Source organism: Trachypithecus francoisi, unplaced genomic scaffold (assembly GCF_009764315.1).
Source record: "Trachypithecus francoisi isolate TF-2019V2 unplaced genomic scaffold, Tfra_2.0 Lachesis_group0, whole genome shotgun sequence".
In the NCBI taxonomy this organism is placed as follows: Eukaryota; Metazoa; Chordata; class Mammalia; order Primates; family Cercopithecidae; genus Trachypithecus; species Trachypithecus francoisi.
Genome location: NW_022681453.1, coordinates 42,732,810 through 42,748,059, shown reverse-complemented (window position 1 = coordinate 42,748,059; position 15,250 = coordinate 42,732,810). Strand labels below are relative to the sequence as shown.

At 35.7% G+C, this 15,250-nt stretch overlaps 1 protein-coding gene across 1 annotated transcript in view; it reads left to right on the top strand.

Annotated features, from left to right (window-relative positions):
• CNTN3 (contactin 3) overlaps window positions 1-12,404 on the top strand; it is a 340,550-nt gene extending 328,146 nt beyond the window's left edge. The window contains exons 21-23 of the mRNA XM_033210477.1: window positions 7,143-7,255; window positions 7,873-8,041; window positions 10,434-12,404. Of these exons, the coding sequence (XP_033066368.1) occupies window positions 7,143-7,255; window positions 7,873-8,041; window positions 10,434-10,534 (383 nt within the window). The 3' untranslated portion in view covers window positions 10,535-12,404. The remainder of the gene's footprint in view (window positions 1-7,142; window positions 7,256-7,872; window positions 8,042-10,433) is intronic.
• The last annotated feature ends 2,846 nt before the right edge of the window (window positions 12,405-15,250 follow it).

Genomic DNA, 15,250 nt, shown 5'->3' with positions numbered 1-15,250 from the left:
AGTGGAGGTGGCAGGGCTGTGAAATGGACTCTGTAAGGCTCTTAGCTTTAGTGGTTTAATGCTCTATTTTTGTGCTGGTTGGCCTCCTACTGGGAGGTGGCACTTTCCAGAGAGCATCAGCTGTGGCAGTATGGAGAGGAACAGTGGGTGGGCCGGGGCCTAGACCTCCCAAAAGTATATGCCCTTTGTGTTCAGCTACCAGGGTGGGTAGGGAAGGACCATGAGGTAGGGGCAGGACTAGGTGTGTCTGACCTCAGACTCTCCTTGGGCAGGTCTTGCTATAGCTGCTTTGGGGATAGGGGTGAGGTTCCCAGGTCAATGGAGTTACGTACTGAGGAGGATTATGGATGCCTCTGCGGAGTCATGCAGGTTGTCAGAGAAATGAAGGAAAGCCAGCAGTCACAGGCCTCACCCAGCTCCCACGCAATCCGAAGAGCCAGTCTCACTCCCACCATGCCCCCACTGACAGCAAACAAGTCTATTTCCAGGCAGTGGGCAGGCAGGGCTGAGAAGTTTCCCCAGGCTACCCACCTCCCAGCTGGGAAAGAAAAGGGCTCTAATTCTTCCCCCACCTGTAAAGTCTGCATGCCAGATTTACTGCCTCCCCCAAGTTCTAGCCAGGAGGCTTCTCAAGCAGTTCAAATTGTTACAAAGTTCAGCTGGAGGTTTCCGTCTCCTTGTGGTGTTTTCCTCATGCCTCTGGTCACCCTCCCGAAGGATCCCCGTGATGCCAGGCAGGAGTGGCTTGCTTGGGGACCCGCGAACTCACAGGGCCTTTCCCGCTACTTCTTCTACCCCTGTATTTCACTCAGCTCCTAAATTGACTCAGCTTCCAGCTCCAGGTAAGGTCGGAATCTTCTCCCATAAACTAGACCTTCAGTTTCCCCAGTGGGGGTGTGTGTTTGGGGGTGGAGAACCTCCCTTTCCCACTTCCACAGTTTGAGCACTCACAGTATTTGGGGTGTCTCCTGGGTCTTGCAGGAGCAATCCACCCCCTTCAGAGGATCTGTGGGTCCTCTTGGGTTTCCTGTTTTATTCCTGCAGTCGTTCTGGAGCGAAAATTCCACAGTGCAAGCCTCCACAGGCTGCTCTGTCCATCCGAGTCGGAGCTGCAGTCTACTCCTGCCTCCCGTTTGCCATGATCTGTTCCAAGTAGGTGTGTCTTGGCGAAGTGAAAGGGAAATGTGAATAAGGCAAGCACTGAAAGAATGAGTCTGAATATTTCAGAAGGTTTTTATTAAATGACTATTCCTACCTCAAACACAGAATTTGGAAGTTCTAAAATTGTATATATATATGACTTAATTGTATAATTGCCCAGTCTAGGTTTTGACTCAGGATATACATTATTGCAAAATTTCCGAAATTTCATATGTGATCCACCTATTTTGCCAATTTTTTCCAACCTTTTCTATTAATATATACCAACTATTTTTTTCTTAAAAATTGACCTTCTATTTTTACTTAGATAAATTTAAAAAATGGAAACTAGCTTTTTATCTGAGAAATGGAGAACTAGTATCATTACCATAAATAGATGTTAACCAAATAATAAGTTTAATAATAGTAAGTACAATGAAAACTAGACCACCCTCCTTTTTAAATACTAGGAACATATTCTTGCCTATAGAATTCTCCAAACCTGTTCCCTCTTTGTGATGTTAGTATAGAGGGGATGTTAAAGACCTACTAACCCCCAAATCTAACTTTCTCTTCAAGCCATGGGAAGATTAAAAGGGAATTTTTCTGCAGGTGACTGAATGCTATTTGTTGGCTTTTCTGTGCATAACATCCCACAGTGCATGTGAAGTAATCATGTTTGTATATGACACACCACAAATCACACATATGATGGAACACAAGCCTATTAATGTGCATTCCTCAGATTTCGTGCATGTGACCTAATCATATTTGTATATGACACACCACACATCACACATGTGATGGAACACAAGCCAATTAATGTACATTCCTCAGATTTAGGAGGTTTTTTTGCCCCTGTTTATGGGCTTCAGCAAAGTCATTTCTGGTTTTGTAAACTCTGAAGAAACATAACAGTATAATATTGAACTTTACTAGTGTTCAAACAGGAAGCTTCTGCTAATAAAGAATCAGGAGAAACTGACTAAATGTGTCAAACTTATGAACTTTATTTTGTAAGAGCTTTGGCACTTTTTTGAAAATCTGCCCCACTTGCCTGTGAATCTTCTAGACCAAGATTATCCAACCCACAGCCAGTGAGCCACATGTGGCTCAGGACAGCTTTGAATGCAGCCCAACATGCATCCATAAACTTTCTTAAAACATGATGAGATTATTTTGCGACTTTTTTAAAGCTCATCAGCTATCGTTAGTGTTAGTGCATTTTATGAGCAGCCCAAAACAATTCTTCTTCTTCCATTGTGGCCCAGGGAAGCCAAAAGATTGGACACCCCTGCTCTAGACAATTGTAAATGTTCTCCTTATAGTTTATAATCTCACATATTTTTATTATCCAAAGGAGAACTTTTGATCAAGGAAATTCCCAGACATTGAAAACCAAAATTCAAAGAAAGACCTTCCATGGTGTTCTAGGTTGGGTTTCAGATGAGTTAAAAAGTAGATGATTTTGTTGTGTTTTAAAACATTGTGTCAATTTCTTTTGATATGAAATTAGATCCATTTATAAAAGTTTTCAGTGATTCCAAAACAACTGTATCTTATTATTGTGGGGGGGGGTGCATAATTGGCTTTTACTTTTGATTACATGATTGTTGCACAATGCCACATGTTTAAGCAGCTTAGTTACAAATTTTAATAATCATCTCAAGTGAAGTCTAAGTGCAAAGTGTAACTGCTAGCTACTAGTTATAACAACTTTTTATCATGTAAGTCATCTCATTACCATCAGGTGGCCAAGAAAAAGAGTTGAGAAACATACCGAGTTTTGTATAATTAATCACAGCAAACATATGTTTTTAAAATTTCGTATTTTGAAAGTAAATGCCAGCTTCACTGTTACCACTATGAGACATCACCATTGAAAACTCCAGGCAATAATATTCTTTATTTTAACAACCTCTACTTTGTATTATATAAAGGAAAACATTTATTGTAGAAAATTTGGGGAAAAAAATCTATAGAGAAAAAATAAAATTCACTCATAATCCTATCACTCAGAAATACCATGATTAATATCATTTGTCTTTCCTTCCAGACTTCTGTTCTATGAATAGTTTCTCTTATACAGTGGAGGTTGTGCTGTGTATTTGGTTACCTGTATACTGTATCATAACTGCCCATGGATGATATTCCATTGTGATGAACACCACAATTTATGTAGCCATTTTTCCTGTGGATAGACATGTCTTATATTCCCAGCTTCCCAGCTTCATCTAATCATGGTTATATGATAGTAATCACTTGTTTTCAGGCAAGTATCTGCAGAGTAAGTAAAATCTATGAAGCTGATGTTGAGGAGTCTGAAAATCAGGTGCACAGAGGATCGTGATGGGTGCTTAAGGAACAACAATAATGAAAACCTCTCAAGAGAAAGTTATTTCATTATGTAACACTTAAAATTACTGAAATGATTATGTGTATCCTCTTGATTAATGTTGTGATTTAAATCTAGTGATATGTCATCATTTTACTAGGATTAGTTTTTTACCGGTTTTTTCTAATTTAGCATGCCGCCAACAGTAGAGGTTGACAGGAAAAACCTGTATGATATGAATGTTGACAAATGATTTCCAAAATATTTCAAAATGTAGACTACTTACCAGTTTAGGTCCAATAAAATTTGGAACTCAATCATCCTATTCTGGGTTGCACTTCCACACAGGTTCAAATACAAAAAGTAAAATTAGAAGTCCCAGAAGTTACACTATCAACTATCCCCTGCTCATTCCTACTTCATTACTTGACTCCATACCTTTACAAAAGTTCGTTGTGTTGCTTCAGAGCTATCTAAACTACTGGTTAATAGCTATATCAGATTAGGCTAGTCCAGGCTGAGGTACCTCAAACCCCCAAACCTCAGTGGCCTAAAACTATACTTTTTTTTTCAATTCATACTATATGTTCATCATGAGTGAGATTCAGATCTGATCCATTGTTTCTCCACTCCTGAACCCAGAATAATGGAGGAGCCAATCTCTGGAACATGGCAATCTCATGGCAAAGAGAAAAGAGAGGAAAGCAAACCATATTCTTCAGTGACTTTTATAGCTGCCACTTGGGGTGGCCTATTTCCCTTTTATCCACATTCCGTTGGTTGAGAGAAGTCCTATGGTGAAGTCCTATATCTATGGGATGCCAATGAGAAGGAGAATTATGCCCGTTTACAGGCAGGGAACCACAAGTCCCATAGCCAAGGCCAACATCAGTGAGAGTTAGGCAGAGAAGCATAATCCCCTCAAGGCGCAGAGGACTTAAACAGACCTGGGTTGAATCCACGTAATACTTCTCAGTAGTCGTGTATCTTAGCAAGTTTTTTGAAACCTTTCATTGTAGTAAAGTACACATAACATAAAATTTACTGTACTAACCTTTTTAAAACATACAGTTCAATAGTGTTAGTCTTTTACATTTCTGTGCAATAGATCTCTAGAACCCTTTTCATCTTGCAGAACTGGAGCTTTACACTCATTAAGTAATTCTCCATTTCCCCTTCCACCAGCCTGTGGCAACCAGCATTTTATTTTCTATCTCATGAATTTTTGACTATTCTGAATATCTCAAATAAGTAGAATTATAAAGTATTTGTCTTTGGGTGTCTGGCTTATTTCACTTAGCATAATGTCCACAAGGTTCATCCATGTTATAACATGTGTCCAAATTTTATGTTTTTTTAGGCTGAATAATATTTCATTATAGGTAAATACCCCATTTTGTTCATCTACCCATCTTTTGAATAATGCTGTCATGAACATGCTTATACAATCTTTTTAAATTTTAACTCTGGGTCCAGATTACGTATGTACAGAAATGGGCTTTATTACAATGCAATATAATGAGGATTAAGTAAATTATATTAAAGCATGTTCTGTAATGCCTAATACATTGTAGATGTGTACTAACTATTAGCTACTAATAATATCATTTTGAACATGGGTGAAAGTTTATCTGGTCCAAAATTTCCCAAATACTGTTATTCTTACCAGTGGTAGTAAGAGATGATTTTAAGGTCGTTCGCGAACATTATTAAAATTTAAAATTTTTATATTAGGCATTAAATTCATTTATTTTAGAGAGTGCCCAAAAATGTAACTAGCACATCAAGCTAATTATTATGTGAATATTATTGAGATGAAGGTAAAATAGATGTTTAATTTTTCTTAAACCAAGTTATTTTTTTAAATAGCAAAACATGACAAAAATGATACATGATTATCTGACGTTTAGAAAACAGTAATACGATTCAAAAAGAACAAAGTTCGACCCTATTATTTCTTTTTTCTTTTCCTTTTTTTTTTTTTTCTCTTTTCGTCATTTCAAAAAGTATTCATTTCAGGCTGAACTCATTCAGCCCACCTATTTTGTGACTCATACAAGATAAACCCCAGTTTTGTATTTGTAGTCATTTCTCCCTGAAGGCTGATGTTGGTATAGGTGATTTAACCAAAATTACTCAAACTTTCTGTAACCTCCAAACACACACCTTTTGTTAGAACAAACCATGCTGTGGTATAGCTCAGCTGCATCAAACCAAACCTGTCCTTTTATAGTGCTGTCAGGCCACAGGGAATCACTGGCTTTGGGAAAATGTTCTAAAAATTATACGTTCATATTATTTGAGTAACCAGAATATGGTCATTAGTATTTCAACCCTAAGCAGCTGCTATCATTTTTTGTTGTTGTTATCAGAGCATTGCAGCTCAGACAATCTTAGCTGACCTAAACTCATTGTGAATACCCACATCACACAATTTTAAAGGCAACATAGAAATATGTTAAAAGAGACAATAAGCAAAAGAAATCCACAGGGAATTCAATCTTGTTTGGTATCATTAGACTCATAAATGTATTTGAATTCTTCCTATCTGTAAGTTCAGCTGTATTTCCCCTATTGCATGAGTCAATGATGTTTAGAAATTTCTCTGGATAGCCAATATTTTATATCATTTTTCCATTACAAATTCAGTTAGCCAAATCACATTCTGTGGTTAAATCTACAAATACAACATATTTCAACACTGGGGGCAATTGTGATGCTGTTGTTGAATGAATAATATTATGTTTGTTGTTGTTATTGACAAGAAACTGATTTTTCCAGTGCCCTCTGTTGCTATTGACAAATGCTATTAGCCATCCCTCAACACCCTCACCCCTTAGCATGAGTTTACAGTCCAGTGTTCATGAAAAGGAACTAAATTATAAATCTAAGTTTAGAAACCGCAGAGAGTATCATTAATCCTCTAATGGAATTCTCATTAACTTTTTAGCATTTTGCCTTATTTTTCTCAAAAATTGATTTAAGCCTGAAAAACGAAGACTTTAAAAATAGACTCTCTTGCAATTTTTCATGTGTATAGCTATTACTCCATGGGAATAAATCTAAGTAATTCTTATTTTTGATTGCTTCACATTTTGCCCATCTTATCATACAAGGCTGGCTCCAAAATCACGTACACTTCATTTCACACAACTTTAATCTGTCCATTTGGCAATTTCTTCCAGCCTCTGTATGCGTCAAAGTAAGTCCTGCCGCCTTCCTTTCTTGGTTTAGGAACAAGCGGCCCTCTAGTGGTAGAAAAAGGAATTTCCTTATCTCCCCTATCAACGTGTTTTCAAGGAGACATAAGCACAATAAGTGTGAAATTCTCTAAAGTGTATGATGAGTATGATAAAATGAATTATCTCACACATTAATTGAAATGCCTTTTTTGGGACTTTTATTTTAGATTCAGGGGTACATGTGCAGGTTTGTTACATGAATAAATTATGTGTCATGGGGGTTTGGTGCATGAATGAAATACCTTTCTAAAAAAAAAGGAAATTTATATACTGTTATTTTTTTCTGATTTCATCTATTACACCAAGCATTACCAAAGGCATCCCATTCTACTTCCACTAGCTTCCTGTAATAGCCATCATCTCCTCCGTGTAAAATATCACTTCTTGTACTTCAATCTGCTTTAATTCTCATTTTGCATTTCAAGCTCCCAGTCAGCCACCAGGAAATGTTGTTTGGAATGCCACAGACACTAAAGTGTTACTTAATTGGGAGCAAGTTAAAGCCATGGAGAATGAGTCAGAAGTAACAGGATATAAAGTAAGTTTTCTCATTTGCAATGCTTCATTTTTGTAATTTGGGCAGTACTTTTCAAGAGAAGCTAGGTATAAGTGAATTTTTCTATATATTGATATGGTTTCTGTAATCTAATTTTGACAAAGATACCAAGCTTTCCATAAAATGGGTAATTTTTCAAAATATCTTCTTAAATATGGTTTCAAGTGAAAGAATTCTGCTCAAGTGGGAATTTTGGACACAGTGTTTCCAAGTTGTGTGTTAGTTTGCTACTATTGATGCTCACCTATGTACTACTTAAAAATAAATAAATAAAAATATTGACTGTGATTCCATGGTCAGGCATTCAAGGTCCATACACTATGTCCCTGCCTTATCTCTCCAGCCTCATAACTACACAGCCCAACTGGGCTTTTCCATGGAAGAAGTTCACTCTTCCCAAGCCTCCCTGATTTTGAGAACCTGGTGATTCTGCCAATGTGCTAACCTCTAATCCAAGACTTACAATTAGAGTCATGAATGAAACTTACATTCTTGTGGATATAGAAAGACAAAATTATTTAATTTCAGAGTGACAAGTTCTATGAAGAAAACAAAAAGGGGCAATATAACAAGTAAGTGTATTTGTTCATGCATTTTAGGTTTTCTATAGGACTAGCAGTCAAAATAACGTACAAGTGCTGAACACAAATAAAACTTCAGCTGAACTTTTACTGCCCATTAAAGAGGACTACATTATTGAAGTCAAGGCCACAACAGATGGAGGGGATGGAACCAGTAGTGAACAGATCAGGATTCCACGAATAACCAGTAAGTTGATTGAAGCCATTATTTACTTTATTGACATCAGGTTACTCTCCCCCATAGTGAGTCAATCAGTGGCGCTCTGTCCATTCTTTCTTACCAGCAAGCCGTTCATCCAAATGCCGGTAAGGTTTTGGCAGGTGAGACAAGGGCAAGAGGAACCCCTCAAGAGTGGTGCAACATATACACCATGGAATACTATGCAGCCTTCAAAAAGGATGAGTTTGCGTCCTTTGTAGGGACATGGATGCAGCTGGAAACCATCATTCTTAGCAAACTATCACAAGAAGAGAAAACCAAACACCGCATGTTCTCACTCATAGGTGGGAACTGAACAATGAGATCACTTGGACTCGGGAAGGGGAACATCACACACTGGGGCCTATCAGGGGGAGGGGGGAGGAGGGAGGGATTGCATTGGGGAGTTATACATGATATAAATGTTATGCACATGTACCCTAGAACTTAAAGTATAATAAAAAATAAAAAATAAAAAATAAAATAAAATAAACGAAAAAAAAAAAAAAAAGAAGCACCAGGGAAGAGGTCAGAACCCAGAAAAAAAAAAAAGAGTGGTGCAAAATAGGGAGAAAAAAATGAGGGCATGAAGAAAAGATGTCAAAAAATATTTAGCAAAACTTCCTTTAATTTGATTTTTTTTCCTCATTCTGAGTTTTACTTAAATTTGCCTTTGGATCTCCTATAAAAGCAGAATTCCCTAATCACTTTTTAAGATCTTTAATAATCTAGTTATTTGCCTCCTACAAGTTATAGATAAATCTTATCAATTCTTTAAATAGAATGATTAACATTGTCAAAGTCCTAAACCACTTACCTGTGCCAAACGAAAAGACTCCTTAAAAATTCTTCTTCTAGCTTCCAAGGAAGTTCATACTAATTTTTCCTTTCCAAATCCAAGTAAAACCTATTTTACTATGGAAATTATATGTTTAGAGTTGGAAGCAGACTTTGGTATGCATATTTTATCAACTGCCAATGCTAGAATAAATTTTATCCTCACTTTTGAATCCCAAGTCTGGAGTTCTCTGGCCTCAGTTTGGCTATTGTAGAGCCCATTTTGACTTCATATGCTATTCTGTAGTTCTTAGTGACATAAATGACTTTGTTCCCTGTTTCCATTCATTTAGAATGGCCTAGTCTATAGTATTGGGCAATCAGGACTGAAACTTTTGTCTTTAATCTTGGAAGACAAAATGGCAGACATTAGTAACTGAAGAGAAAGGGAAATAGAAAACTTGGAGGAATTTTATCTTTCTGTAAAACCATAAAGACTGCCATACTTAGACTAAAACAAACAAAGCTATACTAAGAAAACAGGAACTAGTTATTTCGGAACTAAGTTTTGCAATGTAAAAGTCTACAGAACCCATCTTGGACTACAGAACTCTCTAAAACTGTATGCACTTCAATAGAGCAAAACTAGAAATTAAGTTTATTATTACTGTCAATTTAGATTTTGAAATAATGAATATGTGCTTCCTGTTCCCTGAATGGTGCAAGGCATAGAGTTAGCATTATAATATGGGCAAAGTGGCAATTTTAAAAGAAATAGGTTCTAGGCTTTTGCAGGGACAGATGTTATTTTAGCATTTTAGGGCTGCTGAGTCAAGAGTAGCCTTTTCATCTGACATCTGCTGTCTTGCTGAGCTTGCAAGTGACCACACAGGGCCATCTCTATGAAAATGGAGCTTTTATTTATTGCTTCTTAAAAAGATGATGTTTTATATTATGTGTAATAATTTATCTGGAAATGCATAAAATAGAAACAAGCACAGACTCTTCAAACCCTTACCAATGAAGCATTCTTTAATTAAACCATTGAATTATCTCAAAGTTGTTTGTGATCAAGTATAATTGTTTTCATAATGATTAAGTTGTTTTTCCAATTTCAATTAAAGTTAAATAATAGTAGATGAACAAAGCCTAGAATCATTTAAGAAAACTTAAACACATTACTGTTTTTATAGTTACTCTTGGCAACTAGTATATGCTGCATTGGTAAATAAAATGAAGGCTAATAACAACTTGTGGTGCCAGCATAGGTTCATGTAGTGATTCAGTTTTGGTAGGAGAGGTATTGTTTTTACTGTGTGTCTTAGTCCCTTTTGGCTTCTCTAACAAAATTACATAGACAGGTGGCTTATAAACAACAGAAACTTAATTCTTGCAGTTTTAGAGGGGAGTCTGAGAAGCCCAAGGTCAAGTTGCTGGCAGATTCAGTGTCACCTCTCAAAGGCCCTCACCTCCTAATACTCTGACACTGAGGGTTAGGATTTCAACAACGAATTTGGGGGGAACACCACAAATATCCAGTCTCTAGCACCCTGATTACATATTGTACAATCCTTATTAATGAGCTATTCATCCTCTTTGACAGGTATGGATGCAAGAGGATCCACTTCAGCCATCTCGAATGTTCACCCTATGTCAAGTTACCTGCCTATAGTACTGTTCTTTATTGTATATGCCCTGTGGTGATATTAGCTCCTTTTTATTATTTATTGGAAGGTTATTTCGTTACCAAAAATGTACTTTCATGAAATGCAGTGATTATGCATGTTTTTTTCAACTCTTATTTTTAACTTTCTACTTCATTATAGGTAAATATGAATATAATTAAAAAAACAGTAAATCCTTTTAGGGGAATCTGAAATGCCTTAATATTAACTTGATAAACCAAAGGAATTTACACATTACATACTTCAGACTTTTGATATAAATGTTCTTTAGCTATGAGTTTAAGCACTGCCTATGGATAAAGACTCACACACTCTCACATGTACACATACACGCATGAGAACTTCTTTTTACATTGAAAGACTCTTTCATTTAATTCAAATGCTCTTTTCCCATTATAATAGCATTATTTGGAAGACTTAACCAGTATCAATTTGAAATGCTGATTTAAGTCCCCAAGGATGAAAAATACATTTTAAAAATTACCTTGTTGGAGAGAAGTGGCATGTGATTCAAAAGAGCATTGTTGGAAAATGCTACTCTGGGGCTGAGAAGAATGGTGTTTGGTTTGGTATACTGCTAAATGGTTGTAAGACTCTACAAATCACTCTGCTGTCTGTACCTCTCAATTATTCCTCTATAAAATATAGAGATAATAATACCTATCTGATCAGCCTTTGCCCCATGAATTAATTTTTAAAAGATAAAGAAGGAAATATGAAAGTGCTTTGTCACCCCAAATGCAATGGACCCATGCAAAATATTAGTGTGAATTTAATCACATAAAAGTCATGAAGACCAGCCAGATTTTCAAGCTTCATTCTGTTTCATTCAGTTACATTCTAAAATTGTTTCATTCAGTTACATTCTAAAATTCAAATGATCACATTTTATTCTTTCTCAAAAAAAAAAGGTTTTTTTAAATTAAAAAAGGAATTGTTTCCTTCACAGCTATGAACAAGCTTTCAGGTTTCATTAAAACCAAGAGGAAAAATCAGGAATGACCTGAATCTCAACCCAAATATTAAACAAAATCCACAAAATCCCTCATTTCAATTTCCAGTTCCATTAAGGGACCCTCTCTTTTTGGATGGCAGAGATGGTTTTTTAATGAAATCCCACCATCTATCCCAGTGAGTCTGGCAGACTTTTTAGTTCCTGAGTTAAATTTGTAATAGAACCAAGGCGATGCTGCTGACTTTGATATGTATGACTCAATCTTTCAATATGTGGTTTTCAAAAAATTGTTGAAGACATGACTTCATAGCAATATATAAAGAATAAATTAAAATCGGCAGATTGAGTATTCAACATTGCAAAATCAATTTTTTACCTCTTTCCTACCGATTTCACATTTTGCAGGAACTTGTTCATATTTCCAACGATATCAGAATTTGTAAACAGTTCAGATATCAAGAAAGATTAAAAATTAGGGAAATTCTGATATCACCATAAAGCACTATTTTACATTTAGAGATTACATTTAAGATAAAGTCATCATACACAAAAAGAATAAATATTTATAACTTTCTCTATAAGATCCGTATATACTGTATATATTGAAACAATCTGAATGACTAGTAGATTTCATATGACCATTGTTATTTCCAGTCAAAAGTAGGGAAACACTTTCTCCAATACTTGTATTTTATGCTACATGTAATGAACTTGGACCTTTTTATTATTTAGTAATTCCTATATGTTCCTATACTTTTTATTTCCAAGATGACTGCTCTATTGTTTCATGTTGTTTCTAGCAATATATCTCCATGAGATATGTACTTTGTTTCATATTGAAAAGTATAAAATTTATCTTTCAATTCCTGTGTGTGTATCCTATGGTTATCTGTATGTATTATTTTCTATTCTAATAAAATTTATAACAAGCAAATGCGTGTGCAGTTTTAACTGTGGTATCGTGAATGTCTACAGGGGGAATAGGAGACTACCATAATAGTTACGCTAAGGCTATCGTTTCTTAAACTTTTCAGCCAACATTGAACTTTTCCATCTTTTAACAGGATATTTAAAAATATTTTTGTGCCCTACTGACTTAGTAAAATCAGCAGTTTGAGACAATGACCTGTACATTACAGGTGTTTCAGCTGTGGGGAGAAGTTGAAGAACAGGGAAGCAGAAAATTCACCTAATAGAATTATGGTATCTAATTTTGTCTGACTTTATTTGATTACAAATGTCTACTCCCACATTTTTGACAAGTATTTTCTTAAAATTAATATCAATGTATCAAGTTGTTCATAGACTGTCTCATTGGTATCAGTGTTAGAGACTTGCTTTTAAATAATTCTTATGATAGATATTCTAAATATTTCAAACATTTTAGTGGAAGATGTTTTTAAACAGTTTCAAATGTTATTGTTGATGTAAGGAGAAGGACAGCTAAAATACCAATCATTTTTTTACATGATAATTGAAAGATTTGTTTAAAGGCAAGAAAATTAAGTGGGAAAACTGTTATAGGGGTTGTATCTGGGTGTGCATGTGTGTGATTCTAGATTTAAGCACAGTGTAATGGGTGCATTAGTACACCTTAATAAAGGGGAATGACCCAGAAAATGTGCAGAAACAGATTATAGCACTGAAACAGTGTTAATGTCCTCTCTCCTGCAGAAGGCAAGGCTGCTTGGCATGGCAAAATCAGAAAGTCAGCTTTGAATCATACCGCCTTCTAAATAACACCTTTACCTATTTCTGGCCATGTGCTCTTATTCAAGTTCCATAGCTTCTCTAAGCCTTAGTTTCTCTATCTCCTGAATGGAGAAGGCCATCCTAGCATTTTCCTCTCACAGTGGTCAGATCTCCAGCCAGTGCTAAACTCTGTGCTGACATGTTCTCTTATGAACTGAAGTGATTGGTGTTACCCATGTCAAGGGCTGAGAGGCAGTAAATGAAATGTGTGTGGATGCTTAGAGCCATCATCTTCCCATCAGTAGGCAAATGTATACAATGGAAGACAGGAGACATCCCCCTGAAGGGGGATGTCTTTACTTTTAAATTTTTAAGCTCTCTTTAGATCTTATTCTGCTGAGAAGAAAAGTATGATTCCAGGAGTTCCTAGGAGATAGGGTAAAGCGATTCTGGAATCAGATTATTTTGTCATTGAAATATAACATTGATAATATTAAATAACATATATTTCCATGCCAGACTCTGAGATAAGCACTTTGTGTTTGCTAAATTAATCCTCACAATAATCTCATTAATGGCAGGGGCAAGTGCTCACACCTGTAATCCCAGTAGTTTGAGAGGCCGAAGCAGAAGGGTGACTTGAGGCCAGGAGTTCAAGACCAGTCTGGGCAACACTGCGAGACCTCATCTCTATAAAAAGTAAAAAATAAAATTTAAAAAATCTCATTAGTTAGGGTCCATTATCAAGCCTGTTTTACAGATGAGGAAACTGGCTTAGGACAATTAGTTGCATAAGCACATCCTAGCAAGGATATAATGAAATGGGATTCTAACCTACACACTTGGGCTGCAACCTCTGAGCTCTGTGCATGATTAGACTCTTAATCCTGCTTGAAATCAGATTTACCAGATTTAGAGATTCTCAGTAAGCATCTCTAGTATCAATTTGCACTGTACTTTGTTCTATTATTTATCATATTTTAAATTGGGGAAGTAAAAATACGTGAATTCTTCCTTTAGCTATTGTAAATTTTGATATTCTCTAATTCTTGCACCAAAAGCTATCCAAGATTAAACTGACTCAGATCCAGAATTCTTTAAATAAATAGTATGCAAAAATTTAAACTTTCATTATATATTTTTTAAAAATTTGAAGATGTTGTGTGTTGATTTTCAATAGTTTCATTATTTTCAGTGAAAACCACACAGTTTAATTCAGTGACATAAATAGAATGCAAAATGATTAGGATGTTACATGTTCTTTTTTCCCAATTAAAATCCCCCCTGCTGTCTCATATTCTCATAATGCCGGCTTTTTTTATTTAAAATTAATCTTAATTGGGTTCATTTTTTCTAAAGTATTTTACCCTTTTTAAAAATGAAAATTGCACTGGTATTCATTATAATTTGGATACACTTCAGTAAATATTGGAGGTAAAATCAACCCACAGCAGCAATTACAAAATTAGCAATTAGTAAATTGTACCATTCTTTTGAAAGAAAATATGTAAACAGATTGGGATATGGTTCATTTAAATCATTAGGTTTTTCTACTGTTTTTATTTGAACCCAGTGCCCTAATTCAACATGTCTTGCTTTACTTGTAGGTGATAATTACCTCTGGAACTTACATGGAGAATTAATGCATGCATATTGAATTAAACTTGTAAGTAAACAATGCATCTGTTATTTGTCAGTCTTCATTCTTATTCTTTATTCTTACTCTGCCTGCTGAAATAATCTTAGAGCTTGAGAATTCTATTTTGATCATGAATACTGTGAGGAAGAGCAAGAATTAGGTGCTGTATAATTGGACATTACCTGGAAAATACAGAGAGTAATGATAAGGATGGCAAATTCGTGGCTTTACTTTGGCATTTGACAGTAGAATGTGACAGAAAGCTAATGTGAAATGTATATCTAGACTGGCTAATGAGGAAGTGGAAAATGTCCATTCAATGTGATGATTGTATTGGTATTTCCGAAGCATCCAGGCAAAATTGGCTTCCCATCCAAAGCTAAACTTCAGAGATCGTGCAGTGAAATGTTCATTGGGATCCTAATCCCTGGCACAGTACTCTTATTGTG